Genomic DNA, 26026 nt, shown 5'->3' with positions numbered 1-26026 from the left:
TAGTGTCTTTTTGTCTTCCCTTGACTTTTATTTTCTGCATTTTACTTTATGGATTTTATTTTCCGCTTCTTATTTCTAAATCAATTATAAAATGTGTACAAACTCTGATTTTGATCCAAATAGTTTTTAAAACTAAAGTTTTACTAAAACACACAATTCACCCATCCTCTTGTGTATGGAGTCACATGTCCAACAAATTTGAGTTCTTCTACAAGAGGTTCTTGTTGTACTGTGACTTCATACACAATACGGGGGTGAATTGTGAAGGATAGAAAAAAGTTTATTTAAAAAAAATATTTTTAAAATTAGATTTTGAAATTTTTTTATCAAAAACATTTGAATATACACGAAAATTCAAAGTAAAGAAATTAAGCAAAAAATAAAAGAGATAAGGGTAGAGAGAACGACACCAGAAACTTATAGAGGTTTGGTCTAATGAAGTGACCTATTATTCTCCCTGAGAATTGATCTTGAGAGTATCTACCATTGCTTGAGATATTTTAGAAGGTTAAGCTCACAAATCCCCTTAGACAAGAAAATGAAGTTTCAGGCAAACTTATAACCAAACAATGAACTGAGGCTTAAAGCGATTAGTCTCCAAACCAAACAATGAACAAATATTCAAGCAGTTAGTATTTAAGCCAAACAAAGATTTTGTAAAGGAGGATCTCAAACCAAAATGGAGTTTTATGTTGGTTATACTCTGAACGGAACAAAGGTTTTACATGAGCTGACCATGAACAAGACCAAGTTTTTACCGTGATGATCTCGAACCTACTAATATTTTAACTGGGTTACACTCAGAAACCATGTGAGACTTTACACCTACTGATCTTGAACCAATAGAGATTTTGACCGGGCCAAGCTCAAGAACGTTTGTGAAAGATTTTCACTGGTTATTTTTCACAAATCCAAAAGAGAGTTTTTCTTCAATGGCGGAGCTCACGAACCAAACAGAGGATTATTCTAATCCTCCAAAGACAAACAAATATTTTACAATGATTTGGCTCCCAAAAAAATAATCAATTCCTAATAAATAATAATTTACTTAAGAGAAAACCACTCTTGGAAAATTTACAATCAGTCCCTTACCTAGAACAAATTTCTCACTAAACTCAAGAACACTCTCAAAGCACTATTGTTAAAATATGTGAGAAAAGTATAAAAGATTTTGAGAGATTTTGATAGAAATGAAAAGTGATGTTTATCTCATTTAGCGGATGATTTAAAATGATATAGAAGCTCTCTATTTATTGGCCAAGAAATAGTGTAAATTTGGAAACAATCCACAAGCCAATTAATTGAGCTAATTGATTAGGCAATATAAATAATCGATTATTGCTGCCAAAATTGGAAGGTTTTTGTATAGAGTCATCACCAATTATTAAGAGACTATCATATTCCATTATAGAATTGATTATTCATCATCTAATATATTATGCTATAAATCTAATGGATTAGCCAACTTAGAAAAAAATTCTCAATTAAGCAGACAATCCCCTAATCAACTAGTTAGACTCTATAAACATTTTTTTTGGTTATTTTAATAAAAGAATGAGAGGCTTCTCAAGGTTTTAAGTGTGTGTGAAATTTAGCCATAATACTTACATAAATTCCATTGCGTCTTTACAATACACTGATCACTCAAATGGACACGATCATGCGAGCTTTCACACTTCCTTTCATTCACACTTTGAAGCTTCAAGTGTTGGAATTACCTTTGACTTTTATAAGAGCCTTAAGTTTTCTTGATGAGGCTTGAGGTATTTGCGTATTAGTTTCCATCATATGATATATTTTTAAATCACTAGTAATCGATCATAAACCCTAATTCTTTACTTGAGCTAACTTTAGCTTAATTCGAAAGGATAGATTGATCTTGATCAACCACCTTATGCATCTTTGATTTCTTGAGATAACTTTATTATTTTCTTATCTTTAAGTTTTTTTATCACTTTAGGTGTTGTCATCATCAAAACCATGTCATCATCAAAACCATGTCATCATCAAAGCTAAGTAGTTGCTTCTTGAATCTTGCTATCCATGAGCTTTATCATCTTGGGTAACTTCTTATTATACATGCAAACAAATTTATCCAAAGGCTTTTAAATAAAGATTCTTATAATAAACTTGATTTTATTCCTTCATCCTTCAAAAGTTGGATCAATTCGCCGAGTTTCTTAATTATCTCCTTCTTCCTAGATTCTTCTTGAAACTCAACAAACACACTACCATCTTTTGAAATGAGAATCAGATTAGACTTTCGGTTCCAATTATTAATTCTTCTATAGTTGTTAAAAACACAATCTATAATATATCCCTAAATGGTTCCAATTATTGAGTACCATGTATGAGAATTACTCTTATGTTATTTTGGCATTTCAACTTAATAGGTTCATGTGTCCATTCTATCTTGCTTGATACTTAGAGAAACTCCATAAATCATTTTAAGAGTGTCTCACACATACTTGGCGGGCTCATAGATAAAAAAATAATACAATTCCTTGAGACTTAAAGCTTTGATCAAAATATATTTGAATTTAAAACCAAGTTTGACTTTTATCTTATCTTCTTCAGTCTAATGAAAATCAGATTTGATTACGCATCAACCTTCGTGTTGAAGAAAATCTTTTTAATTTCTTATCGATCTACCGATCAACCTTTTTGTTGAAGATGCTCTTTTTTAATTTTTTGTCAACCTATGCATCAACCTTCGTGTTGAAGACGGTCCTTTTAATTTATTATCGATTTATGCATCAACCTTTGTGTTAAAGACAATCTTCTAGTTTCTTGTCGATCTATGCATCAACCTTCGTGTTGAAGACAATCTTTTTAATTTCTTGTTGATATATGCATCAACCTTCATGTTGAAGAAGATCTTTTTAATTTCTTGTCAATCAACGCATCAACCTTCATGTTGAAGAAGATCTTTTTAATTTCTTTTCGATCTACACATCAACCTTCATGTTGCAGATGATCTTTTTAGTTTTTTGTTGATCTACGCATCAACCTTTCGTGTTGAAGACGGTCTTTTAATTTTTTTTCGATCTACATATCAACCTTCATGTTTAAGACAATATTTTTTTTCTCGTCGATCTACGTATCAACCTTAGTGTTGAAGACTGTCTTTTTAATTTCTTGCCAATCTAAGCATCAACATTTTGGTTAAAGACGATCATTTACTTTTTCTGTCGATCTACACATCGACCTTCGTGTTGAAGACGATCTTTTATTCTAGGTCAAGAAAAGAAATTGACTACACCTACCAATTCTGAACCTCTCCTGCAAACACCAACCCTCGCATCTCAGGTTCAACATCAAACTGGAAATGGACGTGGCTATCAACCTTCTTCATATAGAGGAAGAGGTCGCAATAATAACTATGATAGACACAACAATTCCTCTGGAACCACTCGAGTTTGTACTAATTACGTCTGAAATAACCACACGGTTGAGTACTGCTTTATTAAGCATGGATACCTTCTCAGTTTTCAACATCGCTCAAAAGCCTATTCTATCAAATCCACTTTTTCATACACTTCCACATCCTCTACCGCTACACCAACTCTTCAAGACCAATATGGCCAACTTATTTCTCTGCTACAACAACATCTCAACCATACTACTGTCCAGGCTCAAACTCTTATAGAATTAAAATACAACTTTATCACTTCTTTAACTAGTAATGTTCATATTATCTCTTCTTCGATAGGTAATAATCTCATACCTTGGATCATTGAACCGGTGCTACACACCATATAACTTATTATCTATCTCATTTCTCGACATATAAGACTATCTCACCTTTCATAATGAAAATGCCTAACAGTCAAACCATCGATGCCACGATATCTGGCACTGTTATTCTTTCAAATAATATCACCATCACGAATGTTTATTACATTCTCTCCTTTATTGTTAGTCTCATTTATGTTTCTCAACTAACGTGTTTCTCTAATTGTTATCTCAATTTTTTTGTTGACAAAAGTTTAATTTTGTAGAGTTTGTCCCAGAAAAGGATTGGTATAGCTAAGCGGTTGGGCGATCTTTATGTCTTCTATGCTTTGCCTACATCCTGTACTATCCTTCATCCCTTTGCTTCTCATATTGTTTCTTCCTTAGATAGCAATTCCACCTTATGGCATCATAGATTAGGTCACCTTTTTGATTATGTATATAAATTTATTGCTACTCAATTTCCCTTTATCCCCTATAATAAAATTGGTCCTTGTGACATTTGTCACTTTTCTAACCAAAAACGCTTGCTTTTCCCTGCTAGTACTAGCACCTCTTATGTCATTTTTGAACTTGTTCATGCTGACACTTGGGGCCCCTATTCTACCCCTTCTATTGATGGTCATCGTTATTTTTAACACTTGTCGATGATTTTAGTCGTTTTACATGGTTCATTTTCACGAAACGTAAGAGTGAAACTAGACAACATATTTACTTCCTTTATTCAAAATCAATTTGGTACTTCTTTAAAATGCCTTAGAACTGATAATGAGAATGAATTTCTAATGACTAATTTTCTCAATGCTAAGGGCATTCTACATCAACGTTCTTGTGTTGAATGTCCTCATCAGAACGGTTTGGTTGAAAGGAAACATCAACATATATTAAATGTTGCTCGTGCCCTTTCCTTTCAAGCAAATCTTCCTAAACATTTTTAGAATTTTTCTATGCAACATTCTGTTCATTTAATAAATAGGATTCCTTATACTTTATTGAAACACAATTATCCCTTTCAACTTTTATACAATAAGGCTCCTCCTTTAATGCATTTAAAAACTTTTGGTTGTCTTACTTTTGCTTCTACTCTTACTACTCATAGAACAAAATTTGATACTCGTGCTCACAAAAATATTTTTCTTAATTTTCTTAATGGCACAAAAGGATATCTCTTGTATGATATATACTCACATAATTTTATTGTTTCTAGAAATTCTATTTTTTATGAAATAGAGTTCCCCTTTTGTTCCAAACCTATTCCATCAACAATTTCTCCTCAACCAAACCCTTTCCAACCTACCCATGACCTTAAACCGATATTTCCCATATAACCACCTTTACCCACTACTATATCTCATTCACCCCTCTCACACCTCTATCATATAATCCTCCAATCACCATAGATACGCCTGATCCAAATCCCATTCCCACGCCTCCTCTCATCCCTTTAAGGCACTTTACCCGACCCACACGCCCTTCTAGTTACCTCAATGACTATAATTGTAACCTTCTCCAAAATAAACCTATATCCAACAATCTATCCCATTATACTCCATACTCCATATCCTTTGTGCTAGCTTATAATAATTGCTCTCTCACATTTTTTTACCTTTCCATATCTTCCACCACTGAACCAAAAACTTACAAACAAGCTAGTCAATCCGAATGTTGGAATCATGCCATAAAAATTGAACTAGATGCTTTAATTTCCACAAATACTTGGACCATTATTGATTTACCCCCTAACAAAAAACCTATAGATTGCAAATGGGTTTACAAAATTAAATATAACACAGATGGTTCTATCGAACACTACAAAGCGCGCCTTGTAGCAAAGGGTTACACACAGGTGGGAGGTATATATTGCTTCGACACATTTTCTCTGGTTGTCAAACTCACAACGGTAAAATCTCTCCTTGCTTTAGCTGCTATTAAAGATTCAAATTGGGCAACTTGCCCTGTTTCTCGCAAATCAATCACGGGCTATGCAGTTTTCTTATATCTTGGAAATCCAAAAAGTAGCACATTGTTTCCCAGAGAAACTCTGAAGCAGAATACATGGTTTTGACCAGCCTAACTTGCGAGATCTAATGGCTACACAATTTATTTGAATCACTCATTCAACCAACCTACTTCTGTTTACTGTGATAACAACTTCGCTATCTACCTCACACACAATCCTTCCTTTCATGAACGATCAAAGCACATAGAGATTGATTGTCACATCACTGACGAGAAGATCGAAGCCGACATTATCAAACTCTTTCCTATACACACCAAACTTCAAACTGCAAACTTCCTCGCCAAACAACTATATCAGCCTATTTTTGCAACACACATTTTCAAACTTAGCCTTATCAACCTCCATAGTCCGGCTCATGAGGGTGTATTAGATATGAATACATTATTATTATTATTATTATTATTATTATTATTATTATTATTATTATTATTATTATTATTATTATTATTATTATTATTATTATTTTATCCTTTATTCTCTCTCTGTTAGTTTTAGGTTAGATAGTTAGTTTTATATTATTTAAGAAAGTTGGTTATTATTAACCATACATAAAGACCCTTATGTACATTCATTGAAAATATCAAATATTATTTTTCTTTTCTTGTGATGCTATTTCTACATCAATATCTATAAATTGAAACTCTTGAAGAAAATACAAAAAAAAGCAAAATCAAAGGGACATAAAAGCAAATATCATAAAGAACATTCATGTAGAAATTATGTAGAAAAGGGAAAAAAATCAAAGAGACTAAAACTAGAAATCCATACTATAAAGAAAAGCTAGAAATCCAATTTCTTTATCAGCTTCATTTTTTGCAAATCACCAAACATTTACAACACCTTATACAAATATTAAATAATCCAAATAACATTCATGACATGACGGAAAGCTCTTAAGTCCCAACATAACCACCACGACTGCACTATCGCGCCTCCGCCTTCTGACCTCTGCAATAACCACCTTCACCATCCGCCGTTCAAGGACGCGCGACCACCAATTGTACCTCCTCCGCACTGCCAACGTCTGCAATTGTACGACAACCTTCACTTCAGTCAACCATTATTTCCTGCTTCTCTTTATGCGTTTTTGCCTTTTCTTCTTTTATTTAATCGTGTGTTTCCTTTTTGCCTTTCCATGTTTTGTGTGGTGGCTAATCGTTTATAAGTTACGTAAAATAAGTTATGTTAGAGATGTGTATGCCTAAATGAAAACCATAGCTTCGCCATTTTTACTATGTATAAATATTTTATTTTATTTATTTTTATATTATTTGTTTTTATAGGTTAGTTTATTCAACATTAAATAAATAAATATGTGTATCATTAATTTTTTTATATTATATATAAGTGAATTTTTAAGTATGAAACTTAGTTAAAATATTATTAAATCAATAATTTATTTTTAATAGATGAACAGGTTAATTAGAATTTAAGATAATCTTTATTATTAATAGATGGACACAAAAATATTAATAAAATAAAATCAATTGAATCATTAAAATAATTAGACATATCTATATTTTAATCGTTGAGCTTTTAAGACGGAAGTTGTCACAATTTGATTGTTTCAATGTCATTTTTTTAGAAATTAAAATTGGATCAAAAAGGGATGGATCGAATGTACGTCCTTGTCATCATTAGGTATTTGGATACAAGTTGTATGTACAATTTATTTGTCCGACTGCTCGTCTTCTTGTAAAAATAATAATTAATAACTTTTATTTTGAGTCTTTTCTTTATCAGATTAAAAATGATTAATTGGATGTACATGCCTTTAATCCTCGAGTACTCAGACACAAGTTGTACAACTTACTTGTTCGACGCTTGCCCTCATTTAAAAGAATACAACTTGATTCGTTTTAAATCTTTTCTTTTACAAACAAAAATCAAATTAAAAATGAAATAACCGGATGCACATCCTTTTATCCTTGAGTAAACCATAGAGTAAACGAGCACAAGTTGTACGACTTGTTTTAGTTTGAATGCTCGTCTTTCTCTTAAAAATAACCACAACTAACAAGCTATGTTTTATCTTTTCACCTGGTCTACAAACGACGCTTATCGGCACTAACATGACAAACAAACAACATTTTTTTCGCTCTAACGTGATCAAAACATTTTCTTTAAAATCATTCAACTCACAAGATTTTTTACCAAGAACTACACAACTTTGAATTTTCCATCGCACCAGAAGATACTTGTATGAGCAAGAGTAAAATTTTATCAAACACCCTAATAATTTTTTTCCTTTCACGTAAATATGTGATTCTTCGTGTTTAATAACTAGAAGAAATCAAATATAATAAGGTTAACAACTTTCTTTTGGACAATAATCATTTATTTAAATGGACTTCGTAGGGGTACTAATATTTTTCCTATGCATCACCAACTCCAACTTAAATTTTGTTGGAATGATCATATTTTTGTTCTCTACAGTTTTTATCAACATTTTCCTTTTTAGAAAATAAATTTTAGTAACAATTTCATTCATTTCGAACGTTATTCTCGTTGGAACATTTGTATGAACTAATTAATCTTAAATCTAAAATTATCCTTAATTTAATCGAGTATCTTGATTATCTATACCTCAAAGATATAGTTGGTTATAATTTTAATTAATTAATTTACAAACATATTAATATAAAAAATGATATGATATGAAATGGATAGATATATATATATATATATATATATATATATATATATATATATATATATATATATATATATATATATATATATATATTTTGTAAGATAATGGAAATCATGTCCTTCTCATTGATCTGAATATAATATATATATATATATATATATATATATATATATATATATATATATATATATATATATATATATATATATATACGTCAATTGTAATATTTGGTAAACTATCTAATTATGATACAACATAATTATAGGAAACTAATTATGACTAATTATAACAAAATATTTTATTCTATCACACCCCCGCAGTCGAAGCGGGAGGTTCACAGACGCTTAGACTGGTCCGAAAATCATCAAAGAGAATATGAGGAAGTCCTTTGGTGAAGATGTCTGCGATCTGATGTCTTGAGGGAACATGAAGGACGCGAGCTTGACCACGAGCTACCTTTTCCCGAACAAAATGAATGTCCATCTCAATATGCTTAGTGCGCTGATGCTGCACAGGATTACCAGATAGATAGATCCCACTAACATTGTCATAATACACCAAAGTGGCTTGAGGAATAGGAAAATGGAGTTTCAGGAGAAGATTGTGAGACAACATTGGCACCCCCCCCCTAATATTCGACTTCAACACTGGAATGGAAGAGAGTTGGCTGCCTTTTGGAAGACCAGGAAATAAGGTTGTCACCTAGAAAAACACAGTAACCAGATGTAGAACGTTTGGTGTCAGGACATCCACCCCAATCAGCGTCAGTGTAGGAGATAAGTTTTGTAATGGGAGATGGGGGTAAGTGTGGTCCAAAATGTAAGGTTCCCTGAACATAGCGCAAAATGCGCTTAAGAGCAAGCATGTGTTTCGTGCGAGGGGCATGCATGTGAAGACAAACTTGTTGAACATCATATGATATATCAGGTTGAGTGAAGGTGAGATACTTTAGGGCCCCTGCAAGACTCCGATACAAGGAGGAATCCTCATAAGAAGTGCCGGAGGAGGTGCTAAGTTTCGGCTTAGTGTCAACAGGAGTGGCTGATGGTTTACAAGACGTCATGCTAGCACGTTCAATGATCTCTGAAGCATAAGTGCTTTGACTGAGAAATATGCCATCGGGATGACGAGATACTGCAATACCCATAAAGTAACTCAGAGGGCCCAAATACTTCATTGCAAACTCAGATGCTAAGAATGACATAATTGATTGGCGGAGGACCTGAGTGGAGGTGATGAGGATGATGTCGTCTACATACAGCATAATGTAGGCCATGTCTAAACCTTGTCGATATATGAAGAGGGAATGTTCTGATGTGCTATGGCGAAAGCCAATGGTGACGACATAGTCAACAAAACGTTGGTACCATGCCCTAGGCGCTTGCTTGAGACCATACAATGACTTCTTCAATCAACATACATGATCTGGACGGCGGAGGTCGCGGAAACCCAATGGTTGATGCATGTAAACAGTCTCATGAAGATCACCATGTAAAAAGGCATTCTGGACATCCAGTTGATGAATGGGCCAGGATTTGGAGAGAGAAATGGTAAGCATTGTTTGAATGGTAGCGGGTTTCACCACGGGGCTAAAAGTTTCATCACAATCCACACCTGCAACCTGTGACCTGTCATCACCTACAAGACGAGCCTTATAACGCTCAAAGGAGCCATCAAATTTTTTCTCATGCCTAAAAATCCACATATATCGAATAAGATTAATATCACAAGGACGAGGAACTAAAGCCCACGTCTTATTTCGAATAAGAGCATCAAATTCAGATTGTATTGTGTAGGTGGAGGTGGATGCGGTTGAATTGATGGTGGTGATGGAGAGTTTATTGTAATGGGCGTGTTGATCGAAAAGGTAGGAGATGATGATTGTTGGTTTATTGAGGGTAGTGTAACGAGGTATTCTTTACCTTTAGATTTATTGACTAAATCAAAAGTAAGTCATACAATTCGAGTCGCCACCACACTTCTATTTATCCAAAGGAAAGGTTAGAAAGCGAACAAAAACCGAGAAGTTTTATCAAATCAAAAACTAATAAAAATGTCAGAGATCTGGGTAAGGGGGTTGGTTATACAATGGGAAGGTTTTAAGCACCCAAAACATCCTAGGTACTCCTAGGGAGCCCTTTTCACAATTGTTGTAAGGTAGGTTGGTATTTGTGGAAAATTATTTGTGCAAACATGATTGGGAAGATGAGAGAAGAATGTACAAATTATTTACAATTTTGTGTTTGAATGGATAAACCCACTGCCTACGTACCATCTTAAAAAAAGATTAGGATCAAAACCTCGTAGTTCGGGGTAAAAATCTCAAAATAAGTTGGTGAATTGATTGGTCCAAAAGCCTTAAGGTCTTTTGTTATCAAAGGGAGAAAACTCAACCTAAAACCACAAATCCACCATGTGAGGAGAGCTTCAACATGCTAGTGAGGGGTTAACCCTATAATAAACATGGAAGTCTTATGGTCCATCACTAAGGATATAGGTGAGTATTATATCAACCTCAAGGATAACTCAAACCTAATAGCTAATGTTTATGAAAAGCTTTGGCAAAAGTGGCCATTGAAACCACAAAAACAATTGAGTGAGTTGTATTTACCAATGAAAAGTATTTACAAAGTATGGTCAAAGTTGACTTAGAATTCAATTCAAAATAAGTGTTATGAAAAGAAGTTTGGAAAATCAAAAGCATAGTGCTTAGGTTTCTAATTTTGAAAACAAATGTTAATGTTTGCACAAAAGTTTTGGCTTAGGTTAGAGTGGAGGAAAGAAGATGAATGGCTAAGGTCCTAAACATACAAAGATGAAGGAAGAGAAATAAAACCACAATGGAGTTCCCTTCTTGAGATCATAATGATGATCCAAGTAGCTCCCATCCTTTAGAATAAGCAAGCAAATAAGCAAATAACTCAAGCAATCAATGACACAATCAAGCTCCTAGGTAGGCATGGCAACATTACCCGTACCCGCGGGCACCCACCCGAACCCGCCCCGAAGTTGACGGGGAAAACTCGCTTTGACTGAGTTTGGGTTTGGGTTTGCCCCGATTTTAAAATATGGGGACGGGTCGGGCAATGGGGACACTAGTACCCACCCCGAACCTGTCCCCGAACCCGCCCCGTTTATTTCATTATGTATATTATTATTTATTTTTGGTAATTTAGAATATTAAATATGTGATCAATATTTTGATATTTTAATTTGAATTTATTATTTAAAATATCTGAAATGTATGTATGAAATATTTTTATATTATTTTATTTTATTATTTGTATTGTAACTTTATTTTGGAAAAAATAACTATTTTTACTAAAAAAAATCATTCACTAAATGAATGGTGGCGGGGCGGGGATACTCGAACCCAACCCGAACCCGTTTGGGATGGGTTTGAGTTTTGATTCTCCATCCCCGTTTGGGTTTGGGGTGGGGAACGGGGATTGTTTAGGGATTCGGGTTTGGGTTTAAGGGAGGTAAAAACCGTCCCCGGGCCGCCCCGTTGCCATGCCTACTCCTAGGAATCTTCCAATGGCTTTTGTATCTCTCACTTTGGATGATCATGACAATGGCTCTTCTACTTGGCTCATTGTTTGGGATCCCTAGCACAAGAACACACAAATCAAAAAGTTCCACAAAACAAATGAAGAATGGACAAGAGTGAGTTTATAAATTAGAATCCTTTCAAGTTCATCTTCAAGATTAAGCATTCTAAAGGCATGAGGCCTAGTTGCTCTTTGACATTATTTCTTCTTTTATAACATTCTAAAGGCATGAGGCCTAGTTGCTCTTTGACTCCACTTTTGCATAGGGAATGTCCTAGAATCTAAGTCCTTTTGTCCATTTTGCATTTGGTTCACAACAATCAAAACAAAACAGAAGCACAATAGTATATACATAATTATGTGCTCAAGTGAGCAAAAGGCAAATTGCATAAACATAAACATGAGCTCAAGTGAGCAAAGGGCAAAAGCAAATGAATTAATGAACAATATTAAATTGCATAAAAGTAAATTGCAAGAATTAAATGACTTGAATTAAAAGTTAATGGTCAATAGTTAGTGTTAGTGTGCCATAAGGCAATTTAGCGTTATGTTAAGCAATCGTAAGTGGACTAATGTAGTAGTCACACCTATCTGAGGTCGGTCAATAAAAATATAGGCAACAAACACAAGTTAGAGACCATGACTAGTAAGCCAAGCTCCTACAACTTGCCATGCCAAAAGAAAAGAAGAATGATCTTGTATTGATTTAGGTTTTTTGCTTGACCAAGAAGCAACCTATCCTCAATGCAAAGCCATTCACTTGATCTATGATCAAGATGAATTAGATTTGAATCAAGGAAGGTTAAGCCTCCCATATGTCAAGGCTAACCACCAATCTCTAACTCATTGATAAAAAAGAAAAAGATGAAGAAGAAGATGAATAAGAATATACATGAATTGAACTTCAAATGAAATAAGCAAAGCACATTGACCAAAGATGAACGGATTCAAGGTCAAACCATAGCAAACAGAAGCAAAATGAAACTTAAAAGTCAAGAAACAAATAAAATATTTTTGGTATTTTTTAAAATTAAAATAATACTTGAATTAAAATAAACAATTAAAGGTTAAACTTCAAATCCATTTCAAATCAACTTTGAAAAGTCCAAATGGATCATCCTAAGTTCAAACAAGGTCAAACAAAGTTTGACAAAAAATTTCAGCATTTTTAGAAACCAGCAACTATTTTTAACAATTAAAAATGAATAAAAAATAACCTAATTGAACTAAAATCTTAAATAAATCTCAAATCAATTAATAAATTGATGAGAATATTTTTCATAGATTCATCATCATTCAAAGAGGTTAGGAAATATTTTTGTATTTTTTGAATATTGGAAACTATTTAAAATGAATTAAAAATAACCAGAAAAGAGAAAATTCACAAAAAATATCAAATGACAAAATAAAAAATATTAAAAATCATATTCAGAAACTAGAATTAAAAAGCGAAATAATGCAATTGGTCCCATATTTTTTGGAATTAAAATGAAAGAGTTATGATTTTTGGAATTTAAAATGAAATAATGGAAAATAAAATAGAAAATCAGAAAAGGCAAAAAAATCAGGCACGTTGGATTGACCTCATTAATTGAGGTGGCACATCCAAGGGAGGAGAGATGCGCGCGCATGATGGTCCTCAGTCAACTGAGCAACACAAAGATTTAATAAAAGTCATAAGATCTGATGGCTAGGATTTAAACTGGAAAATGAGATCAATGGCCTGGATTTAATCTGGCAAGGGGACGGTGGTGTACACCACCGTCTTCTCCGGCGAGCTCAAGGATTCCGGTGACATTTGCAGGTATGGAAAACTTAACCAAATGAAGCGATCCTCATATCATTGGAAAGCTGGGGTGATGTACATCACCCCTGTACCATTGGTTTCTCCTCTAGACTCTCATAGAAAGAGAAATCGGAGAGAGAAAATCATGGTGTTCAATCTGAACTTCATGGATTTACAAAATTAAATGCACAATTCAAATGCCTCTTATGAGAGGACTTCAGCCAAACCAATAAACACAAGAAATGAGCTATAAACAGTGAGTTTCGAAGAAAAAAGTTTGATCATCAACCTTAGAAATGCAGATCTATGGAGCACGATCCTTCACAACTCTTGATTGCAGTGTGTTCTTGAGATGGAGATGGAGCAAGGCTAAGGAATTTAAGTCCAATAATCAACCAATGAAGTTGAAAATTGGATCTGAAAAATGGAAGTGAAATTGCACAATTCCTTTAGAGTGAGGTTTGGATTGATTTCTGCAGCATATGAGGCGCCTTAAGGTTGGTTTCTGACGAAGGTATATAGCTTTATTTAAAGCAAATGGCAATGCAAGGCATGAGAATTTCATGTGCATGAGTGATGAGGGCCTCCATGCATGGGCCTATACAGGCGCATGGAGGGCCCAAATCCAATTGGAAATGCAAGCTTAAGTCACATTAATCTGAAATGGACGTGCAGATATGATTGCAAATGAGTGTGCATGAAGTTTGAACAAGGTTTCCATAATTGCACCAAAATTTTCTCCTCTTCGAAAATACCTCATACCAAAATGAAACATGGCCTTGTGGGTAATGGTTGGAAAGGTTTTGATATGAGGATCAATTTTTATGTTGGACAAAACTCCATTTGGAATTGGGAAATTAGTGAAAATTGGTCATAAAGTTCAAGGTGCAAAACATGTGCATGTGAAATTTTCCAAAATGGACCAACTTCAAGCCCTTCTGTTTCAATGATGCAAGCCTCAAATGACAAAACCTTTAACATCAAAGTTGTAGATATTTTCAATACAATCAATTTGGACTTAAATGTTACATCATTTGGATTTTTGATGAGAAAGTTATGGGCACTTGAAGTTGGACTTTTTCACATTTCAATGCCTTTGGTCCAAAGTGACCTATAATGTTTGGCATTATCACATGTACTTATTTTAGGATTATGAAAATTTGTTCAACATGACAAATTAATTAAACATCTTAAGCTTTCCAATGCATTTGATCCCACCTCAAAATCATGAAAAATGAAGGAGTTATGTCCTTGGGAAGTTGACCTAAAATTAGGGTTTCAGTCAAAATGACCTATAATGTATTGAAATGGATGATGACCTTCCAAGATTCAAATCAATTTTTGATGAACATGAAAGTTGTTCATATGGTTCTTAAGAACATTTTTTCTCTTTGGGTCATCATTTTACAAACACATTAAAAGTTAGGTCTCAGTGGATTTCAAAATAGTCAGATGAATTGACTGATCAACTTCTCAAGTCCAAACTTCAAATCTTGATGAATGCATGATTGAGGACACTCAAATAAGATCAAATATGCATGAAATGATGAATTAAAGAACTTACCTTTATTGTATTTGATTATGGGTTGAGGTTGCTTCATGAGCAAGGCACAGTTGATGCACAAATGAATTAGGGTTTCCTTGGGAAACAAGTCTCAAGCCCTTTGGTTTGCTTTGATCAAATTGATAAATTGAGATACTTGGGAGGCATATATGATGAATTAGAGCATTGTGAACCATTTTCATGCTTGCTTTCACCTTCACCTGGCCATTCTTTGAGCATGGGAACCATCTAGGAGCTTTGGATCTTATGATTACTCAAGCTACAAAACAAAAGATGTTAGTGACATATTTTTGTGCTTTTGGTTAGTAAACAAAATAATAGAAGCAATAATATACAATTCAAGCATGCTTGGTGGTCTCAAACCAACTCAAAGAGTTCCCACCCAAGGGTAAGGAGACAAGATGCTATAATTGTAACACCCTTCTAAAATACCCCAAAAATTACTAAAAAGTATAATAAACATATAATCAGAGTAATAGTGCACCAAGGGTGTCACACAAATATTCCACACCATTTAACCAATATAACAGTCATGCTCTTTTATTTAATTTAAATATAAAGTATTTGCACAATTACGCAGCAGATAGAGATCAACTCAATCAGGCAAAACATGTAACATCACGTGGAATTTAGTTCAACAACAACAATAATAATAATCAAAGTGTTCCCGCCCGATGTTACATCTATCAGAGCATGACCCATAAGAACTACTCTAGACTCCAAGCATTAGCTTCTACTCGACTCATTTCTCGTTACCTGAAAAATAGGTTGTAAGGGTGAGTTCCTCAATCAATATAATAAGCATTATAGAACAACATGTAATGCTAAGTAAATAACACATCAATTCACCCTAACCAGACTACGCATTCAGCAACGGCAATATTCGTCCAAACATCATATTCACCCATAATATATATCATATGTATAATCCTCAAACCATATTCAACACCAACAACACAACACAACGATTTACTCACTAATTCCTCACAATGGGAATTAGCTACAGCCCCACAGGCTATGCCATGCATTCATTATGAAATGAGACTCCATGAAATGCGGTACCGACTCTTCTCGAACCTATAGTTCAAGCTCACCGATCCCTCCAGATACGGCTACTAAGCTCACTAGTCCCACTCATTTGAGATCTAATGACTCACTCACCAATTCCTCACCATGGGAATTAGCTACAGCCCCGAAGGCTAGACTATGCACACTAATCATCTAGTATGCAAACATCAACCACAAATCCACAACTCACTGATTCCTCACCATGGGAATCAGCTACAGCCCCAAAGGCTAACTACGCATGCTAATCACCTAGCAATACAACATCATGTATAATATATACATTCACCGCATCATATACATCATTAGACATCAGCAATAGTTCATCACATAAGCATGTCAGATTATGCCAAACAACCACTACAATATTAGTACATTCTAATATTACATCTCCTGCTCAAAACAGCGGGAATAAATCCCTATTACACCATAGGCAACATAGGCCAACCCTCACATAGGTACACAACAATTAAAACAACAATTTTTCCACTCTGCTACAGCGTTAACCGGTTAACGCCCTGGGTTAACCGGTTAACGCAGCACAACACGCCTTCTGTCTCAATTTTTAACAGTGTTAACCGGTTAACGCCCTGGGTTAACCGGTTAACGCAGCACAAACAGCCAAATATTAGAAATTACAACAGTGTTAACCGGTTAACACCCTGGGTTAACCGGTTAACGCAGACAAAACAGCAAAATTCACAATTCAACACAGTGTTAACCGGTTAACACCCTGGGTTAACCGGTTAACGCAAGACAGAAGCTGTTCCTGCGCTAACTCAAAGGCAGAATGCAGAATTCTCCGCATTTTCCGCCGTTGGAGGACTTCCGGACCTCCGAATCCAATTCCGTAAAAAGCTCTACGCCCAGTAAATTACGACACACTCATTTACGGGTTCAATTACAGTTTTTACACAACTTATTCATACAAATATTCAGCACTCGTCAAATCCCAATTAGGGTCAATTCAAGGTTATCACTACCTATTACATATGATCCCATAATACCCGTTAATCAACGATAAACCCCCCTTACCTTAACAATCCGGCAAAATCTTTGAGCTTCAAGCTTTCGTTCTCCAACCTTTGCTCTTCAGCTCCTCTTCTCTGCCCTTTTTCCTTTTTCTCTCACGATGCTTCTCTGTTCTGTTTTCACGTGAAATGCTTTTCCAAATGAGAACTTTTCCTTATTCCAACATATATATATTTTCCAATAATAATAATCCAAAAATAATAATAATAAAATTTCTAATTATTCAATTAAATTAATAATTACATTATTAACTCAATTTAAATAATTATTTTATTATTATCGGGGTGTTACAACTCTCCCCCACTAAAAGAGTTTTCGTCCTCGAAAACATACCTCAAGCGAACAACTCTGGATAAGACTCCTTCATCTTGCTCTCTAGTTCCCAAGTCACGTTGCCACCTGCTGGTCCTCCCCAAGCTACCTTCACTAAGGCAATCTCTTTACCCCGCAACTGCTTCAACTCTCGATCCTTGATCCTCATAGGTGATGTTTCAACAGTCAGGTTATCTCTCACCTGTACATCATCTACTTGGACAACATGTGACGGATCATGAATGTACCTCCTCAACTGAGACACATGAAAAACTTCATGCAAATTCGCAAGCGACGGCGGTAAGGCGATACGATAGGCTACCTCTCCTATCCTCTCCAAAATCTGATAAGGACCAATGAATCGAGGTGTCAACTTCTTCGACTTCAAGGCTCGACCAACACCAGTTATCGGAGTAACACGAAGGAACACATGATCTCCCTCTTGGAACTCAAGTGACTTCCTCCTCTTGTCATGATAACTCTTCTGACGACTCTGAGCAATTCTCATCTTATCCTGAATCATCTTAATCTTTTCCGTAGTTTGTTGAACAATCTCCGGTCCAACCACAGCACTCTCACCGGACTCATACCAACATAAAGGTGTCCGACATCTCCTACCATACAAAGCTTCAAACGGTGCCATACCAATGCTCGAATGAAAACTATTGTTGTAGGTAAACTCAATCAAAGGCAAATAACAATCCCAAGCACCTCCTTTTTCCAAAACACAAGCTCTCAAAAGATCCTCTAGTGACTGAATAGTCCTCTCAGTCTGACCATCAGTCTGCGGATGATATGCAGAACTCAATCTCAACTTAGTTCCTAAAGCCCTCTGCAAACCTTCCCAAAACTTCGATGTAAATCTAGGATCTCTGTCCGAAACAATACTGGACGGAATACCATGCAAACTTACAATCTTCTCAATATACAACTCAGCTAATCTCTCTAACGGATAATCCATTCTAATCGGAATGAAATGAGCCGACTTCGTCAATCTATCAACAATCACCCAAATGGCTTCAAAATTCTTACTTGTCCTCGGCAAACCAGAAACAAAATCCATACTAATACTGTCCCACTTCCACTCTGGAATAGACAACGGTTGCATTAGTCCAGACGGCTTCTGATGCTCAATCTTTGACTTCTGACAAGTCAAACAGGAATACACAAAACTTGCAATTTCTCTTTTCATTCCCGGCCACCAAAATAACTTCTTCAAATCATGATACATCTTCGTAGCTCCAGGATGGATACTCAAACCACTACGATGTCCTTCTTCAAGAATACTCTTCTTAAGTTCTGTAACATTCGGAATACACACCCGATCGCCAAATCTCAAAACACCATTCTCATCAACTCTGAATTCACCACCTTGGCCTTGATTCACTAAAGTCAGCTTATCAACCAAAAGTATATCAGATTTCTGACTCTCTCTGATCTCCTCCAGAATACCACTTGTTAATTTCAACATTCCCAATTTAACACTATTGTGAGTACTCTCACACACTAAACTCAAGTCTCTAAACTGCTCAATCAAATCCAATTCCCTAACCATTAACATAGACATATGTAATGACTTCCGACTCAACGCATCAGCCACTACATTTGCTTTACCCGGATGGTAATTCAAACCAAAATCATAATCCTTCAGAAATTCTAACCATCTCCTCTGTCTCATATTCAGCTCTTTCTGATCAAACAGATACTTTAAACTCTTATGGTCACTGAAAACCTCAAATCTTGATCCATACAAGTAATGCCTCCACAACTTCAGAACAAATACCACAGCTGCCAACTCTAAATCATGCGTCGGATAGTTCCTCTCATGAACCCTCAGCTGTCTCGAAGCATAAGCTATAACCTGCTTATTCTGCATCAACACACCATCTAAACCCGACAATGAAGCATCACAATAAACCTCAAATAATTCCGACGAACTCGGTAATATCAAAATAGGAGCAGTAGTCAACCTTCTCTTTAACTCTTGGAAACCTTCTTCACATTTTGAATCCCAAACAAACGCTTGCCCCTTTCTAGTCAACATCGTCAACGGTAACGCCAACTTGGAAAATCCCTCAATGAACTTCCTATAATAACCAGCCAAACCAAGGAAACTTCGAATTTCAGCAACCGACTTCGGAGCTTCCCACTTAGATACCGCTTCTATCTTAGAAGGATCAACAGCAACACCACCTCTTGAAATCACATGACCAAGAAAACTAACCTCTTCTAACCAAAATTCACACTTTGACAGTTTAGCAAATAACTGCTTTTCTCGCAGCACTCCTAAAACCACTCTCAAATGCTCAGCATGCTCTTCTTCAGATTTCGAATACACCAAAATGTCATCAATAAACACCACAACAAACTGATCCAAGTACGGATGGAAAATCCTATTCATGTACTCCATAAATACTCCAGGCGCATTTGTCACACCAAAAGGCATTACAGAATACTCATAATGTCCATACCTTGTCCTGAAAGCAGTCTTCTGAATATCCTCAGTTTTCACACGTATCTGATGATACCCAGATCTCAAATCTATCTTGCTGAACACACTCGCACCAACCAACTGATCCATCAAATCATCAATCCTCGGCAAAGGATACCGATTCTTGATCGTCACTTTATTCAGTTGCCTGTAGTCCACACACAACCTCATAGTACCTTCCTTCTTCTTAACCAACAACACTGGTGCACCCCACGGTGACACACTTGGACGAATAAACTTCTTATCCAACAAATCTTCCAACTGACTTTTCAATTCAGCTAACTCAACAGCAGACATACGGTACGGAGCCATCGATATCGGTCTAGTACCAGGTACCAAATCAATCGAGAACTCAACTTCACGTTCTGGCGGTAACTCATTCACTTCTTCCGGAAACACATCAGGAAAGTCACACACCACTGCTAGATCACGAATCACCAGTTTATCTTTAGCCTCTAAAGTTGCCAACAGCATAAACAACTCTGCCCCATCTGCCACTTCCTCATTCACCTGCCTGGCGGATAGAAACAAATCCTTTCCTTCCTCAATCTCAGGAAATATCACAGTCTTATCAAAACAGTTGATAGAAACCCGGTTAAACACCAACCAGTTCATACCCAGAATAACATCAATCTGCACTAATGGAAGACACACAAGGTCTATCCCAAAGTCTCTACCAAAAATACTCAAAGGACAATTCAAACAAACTGAAGTAGTAGTCACTGAACCCTTCGCAGGAGTATCAATCACCATACTTCCACGCATCTCAGATATCTCTAACTTAAGCTTCACAGCACAATCCACAGATATAAAAGAATGAGTAGCACCTGTGTCAATAATAGCTATAAGAGGAAAGCCATTAATATAACACGTACCTCTGATCAAACGATCATCTGCAGAAGTCTCAGAACCTGATAGAGCAAAAACCTTACCTCCCGACTGGTTCTCCTTCTTCGGCTTAGGACACTGGGGACTGATATGACCCAACTCTCCACAGTTGAAACAAGTTACAGTCTTCAATCGGCACTCTGCAGCCAAGTGACCACCTTTCCCACACTTGAAACACTTCATCTCAGCACTGGTACACTCGTGAACACGATGTCCAGCCCGACCACATCTATAACACTTAACAGGAGCACTAGAGTCTCCCCCACTAGGCCTCTTCATCCCACTCTGCTTCTGAAAACCTTTGCCAGCTGCATACGGTTTTCCACGATCCATCTGATTCTTACCCTTCCTATCAACCCTCTGCTGATAGCTCTCTGCTCTAGCCTTGGAATCCTGTTCAAAAATTCTGCAACAGTCAACCAAATCAGAAAACACTCTAATCCTCTGATATCCAATCGCCTGCTTGATTTCGGGACGCAACCCGTTCTCAAACTTCACACACTTAGAAAATTCTCCAGCAGCCTCATTATAGGGAGTATAGTACTTTGACAGCTCTGTGAACTTCGCAGCATACTCAGTAACAGTCCTGTTACCCTGCTTCAATTCCAAGAACTCTATCTCTTTCTTTCCTCTGACATCTTCTGGAAAGTACTTCCTCAGAAATCTCTCCCTGAACACAGCCCAAGTAATCTCAGCATTCCCAGCAGCTTCCAACTCAGTGCGGGTAGCAACCCACCAATCATCAGCTTCTTCTGACAGCATATGTGTACCGAACCTGACCTTCTGGTTATCAGCACACTCAGTTACTCTGAAGATTCTCTCAATCTCCTTCAACCACTTCTGAGCACCATCTGGATCGTATGCTCCTTTGAACATTGGAGGATTGTTCTTCTGGAACTCACTCAATTGACGAGCAGCTCCCATTCCTACAACATTTGGATTCCCTCCAAGTACTCCAGCTAGCATACCCAGAGCCTCAGCAATCGCAGCATCATCTCTACCTCTTCCAGCCATCTCTATTCTGAAAACCCAACAAGCCAAATAATAAGTACCGATAGGGTTAAACAACACCTATCCCGTACAGGGGAAACAGAATAATTACGACTCGACACGACCAACTATGCTCTGATACCACTAATGTAACACCCTTCTAAAATACCCCAAAAATTACTAAAAAGTATAATAAACATATAATCAGAGTAATAGTGCACCAAGGGTGTCACACAAATATTCCACACCATTTAACCAATATAACAGTCATGCTCTTTTATTTAATTTAAATATAAAGTATTTGCACAATTACGCAGCAGATAGAGATCAACTCAATCAGGCAAAACATGTAACATCACGTGGAATTTAGTTCAACAACAACAATAATAATAATCAAAGTGTTCCCGCCCGATGTTACATCTATCAGAGCATGACCCATAAGAACTACTCTAGACTCCAAGCATTAGCTTCTACTCGACTCATTTCTCGTTACCTGAAAAATAGGTTGTAAGGGTGAGTTCCTCAATCAATATAATAAGCATTATAGAACAACATGTAATGCTAAGTAAATAACACATCAATTCACCCTAACCAGACTACGCATTCAGCAACGACAATATTCGTCCAAACATCATATTCACCCATAATATATATCATATGTATAATCCTCAAACCATATTCAACACCAACAACACAACACAACGATTTACTCACTAATTCCTCACAATGGGAATTAGCTACAGCCCCACAGGCTATGCCATGCATTCATTATGAAATGAGACTCCATGAAATGCGGTACCGACTCTTCTCGAACCTATAGTTCAAGCTCACCGATCCCTCCAGATACGGCTACTAAGCTCACTAGTCCCACTCATTTGAGATCTAATGACTCACTCACCAATTCCTCACCATGGGAATTAGCTACAGCCCCGAAGGCTAGACTATGCACACTAATCATCTAGTATGCAAACATCAACCACAAATCCACAACTCACTGATTCCTCACCATGGGAATCAGCTACAGCCCCAAAGGCTAACTACGCATGCTAATCACCTAGCAATACAACATCATGTATAATATATACATTCACCGCATCATATACATCATTAGACATCAGCAATAGTTCATCACATAAGCATGTCAGATTATGCCAAACAACCACTACAATATTAGTACATTCTAATATTACATCTCCTGCTCAAAACAGCGGGAATAAATCCCTATTACACCATAGGCAACATAGGCCAACCCTCACATAGGTACACAACAATTAAAACAACAATTTTTCCACTCTGCTACAGCGTTAACCGGTTAACGCCCTGGGTTAACCGGTTAACGCAGCACAACACGCCTTCTGTCTCAATTTTTAACAGTGTTAACCGGTTAACGCCCTGGGTTAACCGGTTAACGCAGCACAAACAGCCAAATATTAGAAATTACAACAGTGTTAACCGGTTAACACCCTGGGTTAACCGGTTAACGCAGACAAAACAGCAAAATTCACAATTCAACACAGTGTTAACCGGTTAACACCCTGGGTTAACCGGTTAACGCAAGACAGAAGCTGTTCCTGCGCTAACTCAAAGGCAGAATGCAGAATTCTCCGCATTTTCCGCCGTTGGAGGACTTCCGGACCTCCGAATCCAATTCCGTAAAAAGCTCTACGCCCAGTAAATTACGACACACTCATTTACGGGTTCAATTACAGTTTTTACACAACTTATTCATACAAATATTCAGCACTCGTCAAATCCCAATTAGGGTCAATTCAAGGTTATCACTACCTATTAAATATGATCCCATAATACCCGTTAATCAACGATAAACCCCCCTTACCTTAACAATCCGGCAAAATCTTTGAGCTTCAAGCTTTCGTTCTCCAACCTTTGCTCTTCAGCTCCTCTTCTCTGCCCTTTTTCCTTTTTCTCTCACGATGCTTCTCTGTTCTGTTTTCACGTGAAATGCTTTTCCAAATGAGAACTTTTCCTTATTCCAACATATATATATTTTCCAATAATAATAATCCAAAAATAATAATAATAAAATTTCTAATTATTCAATTAAATTAATAATTACATTATTAACTCAATTTAAATAATTATTTTATTATTATCGGGGTGTTACAATAATCCTTGAGGCAAATGCAATGTGCAATGAATATGATGCCATGAGGGATCTTAGGGTCAAAATTAGGGTATTACAGGTAGTGGTTGGTCAATTGGGATTGTGGGTGTTGGTTGGTTATGTGCAACAGGTGGTGAAATTTGATTTTGCCACTGATGTATAAGGTAGGGGTGAAGGTCGTCATCTAGGAATTGATAAGAGTGAGGTGAAAGGGAGTGTATCTTGGTGAAGGGAAATTGAGTTTCATCAAAGATACATGCCTAGAAATTATTAATTTTCTATTAGACAAATCAAAACACTTATAACCTTTATGATTAGGCGGATAATCCAAGAAGATACACAAAGTAGAGCGGGGTTGTAACTTATGAATGGTAGATGACGGGAATAATGGATAACATAGACAACCAAAGACTTTGAGATGTGTGTAGGTGGGATCACGATGATACATGAGTTGTATTGGTGATTGACTATGAAGTGTTTTACAGGGAATAATATTTAATAGGTAAGTTTCCATGTGGAGAGCATGATGCCAAAACGAGGAGGGACAGAAGAATGAGCTAGCAAAGTGCATATCATATTATTAATGGTTCTTATTTTGCATTCTGCTTTCCCATTTTGTGAGGATGTGTGGGGACAAGAGAAACGAAAAACTAGACCATGATCAGTGCAATATTTTTGAAAAAGCTCATTATTATATTCACCGCCATTGTCACATTGAAATGTTTTGACTTTTTGCAAAAATTGAGTTTGAATGAGTTGAGTAAGTGACTTGAACATTTCAAACACATGAGATTTTATACTAATAGGAAAAGTCCACAAGAAGTTTGTAAAATCATCTAAGAATAAGACATAATACTTATGACCAACAAAACTTAAAACTGGAGACGTCCATAAATCACTATGTAAAATGTCAAAAGGCATCAAAGTCGTAGTTTGAGAATAAAAAAATGGCAATTTAACCTGTTTGCCTTAAACATAATAGTCACAAACGACAGAAGAATTATAAGGTTCACAACATATGAATTTACTTTTGCGAAGGAAATTCAAAACAGACACGCCAGGATGACCAAGACGACTATGCGAAGACTAGATGAGAGACCGAAAAAATTGGGAGGAGTGGTAACTGGATAAAGATCTCCACGACTGTCACATCTGAGAAGGGTGATCCCCGTCTGAAAATCAGAGACAGTAAAGCCAAAGGGGTCAAAGGAAACAGAAACATTGTTGTCAGTGGTGAGTCGTCTCACAGAAATTAAATTTTTAATAATTTCCGGTGCATGCAGGACATGGTTAAGGTGAAGTGGTTGGTGAGATGTGGTTATTTGTGTGTTTCCGGTGCCGTGAATTGGAATTCCATGGCTACTGCCAACAATGACTTTCTGATTTGAATTACTTACTGGAAAATAAGACGAGAGATTACCTTGTGATACGACTGTATGAGATGTTGCACCCATGTCCATGTACCACTGATTGTCAGGAGTGTGGAGTGATAAGGTGTGCATTGCGGTCTCAATGTGTGTCAGTATTTGTGATAAGGTAGAGGTTGCATACACCTGAGGACGTTGTCCTAGAATGCCTGGCTGCTTAGGAGGACCGGCAGGGCGTGTCCACTGAGAGGTGGGATACGGACACAGTGGCATAGTCCATGGTGGTGGAGTCCAACCCCATGGTTTCCAGGTTGGGTACTGCTGTTGATGTTGCCAAGGAGGAGCGGACCAAGGTGAGGGAGCGCTGGGAGCTCCATATTGAGGTGCACCACGGTTACCACGTCCCCCTCCGCGACCCCATGGTTTCCAGGTTGGGTACTACTGTTG

General features: G+C 36.5%; 1 protein-coding gene across 1 annotated transcript; it reads right to left on the bottom strand.

The window, feature by feature from the left end:
* Positions 1–9036: 9036 nt before the first annotated feature.
* On the bottom strand, positions 9037–9684 carry LOC127078711 (uncharacterized mitochondrial protein AtMg00810-like). The gene has a single exon (XM_051019143.1). The coding sequence runs from the start codon at positions 9682–9684 to the stop codon at positions 9037–9039; it is 648 nt and encodes a 215-aa protein (XP_050875100.1).
* Between the last annotated feature and the right edge of the window lie 16342 nt (positions 9685–26026).

Source organism: Lathyrus oleraceus, chromosome 5 (assembly GCF_024323335.1).
Source record: "Lathyrus oleraceus cultivar Zhongwan6 chromosome 5, CAAS_Psat_ZW6_1.0, whole genome shotgun sequence".
NCBI lineage: Eukaryota > Viridiplantae > Streptophyta > Magnoliopsida > Fabales > Fabaceae > Lathyrus > Lathyrus oleraceus.
Note: the sequence above shows the minus strand (reverse complement) of the source record. Positions and strands in the feature narration are given on the sequence as shown.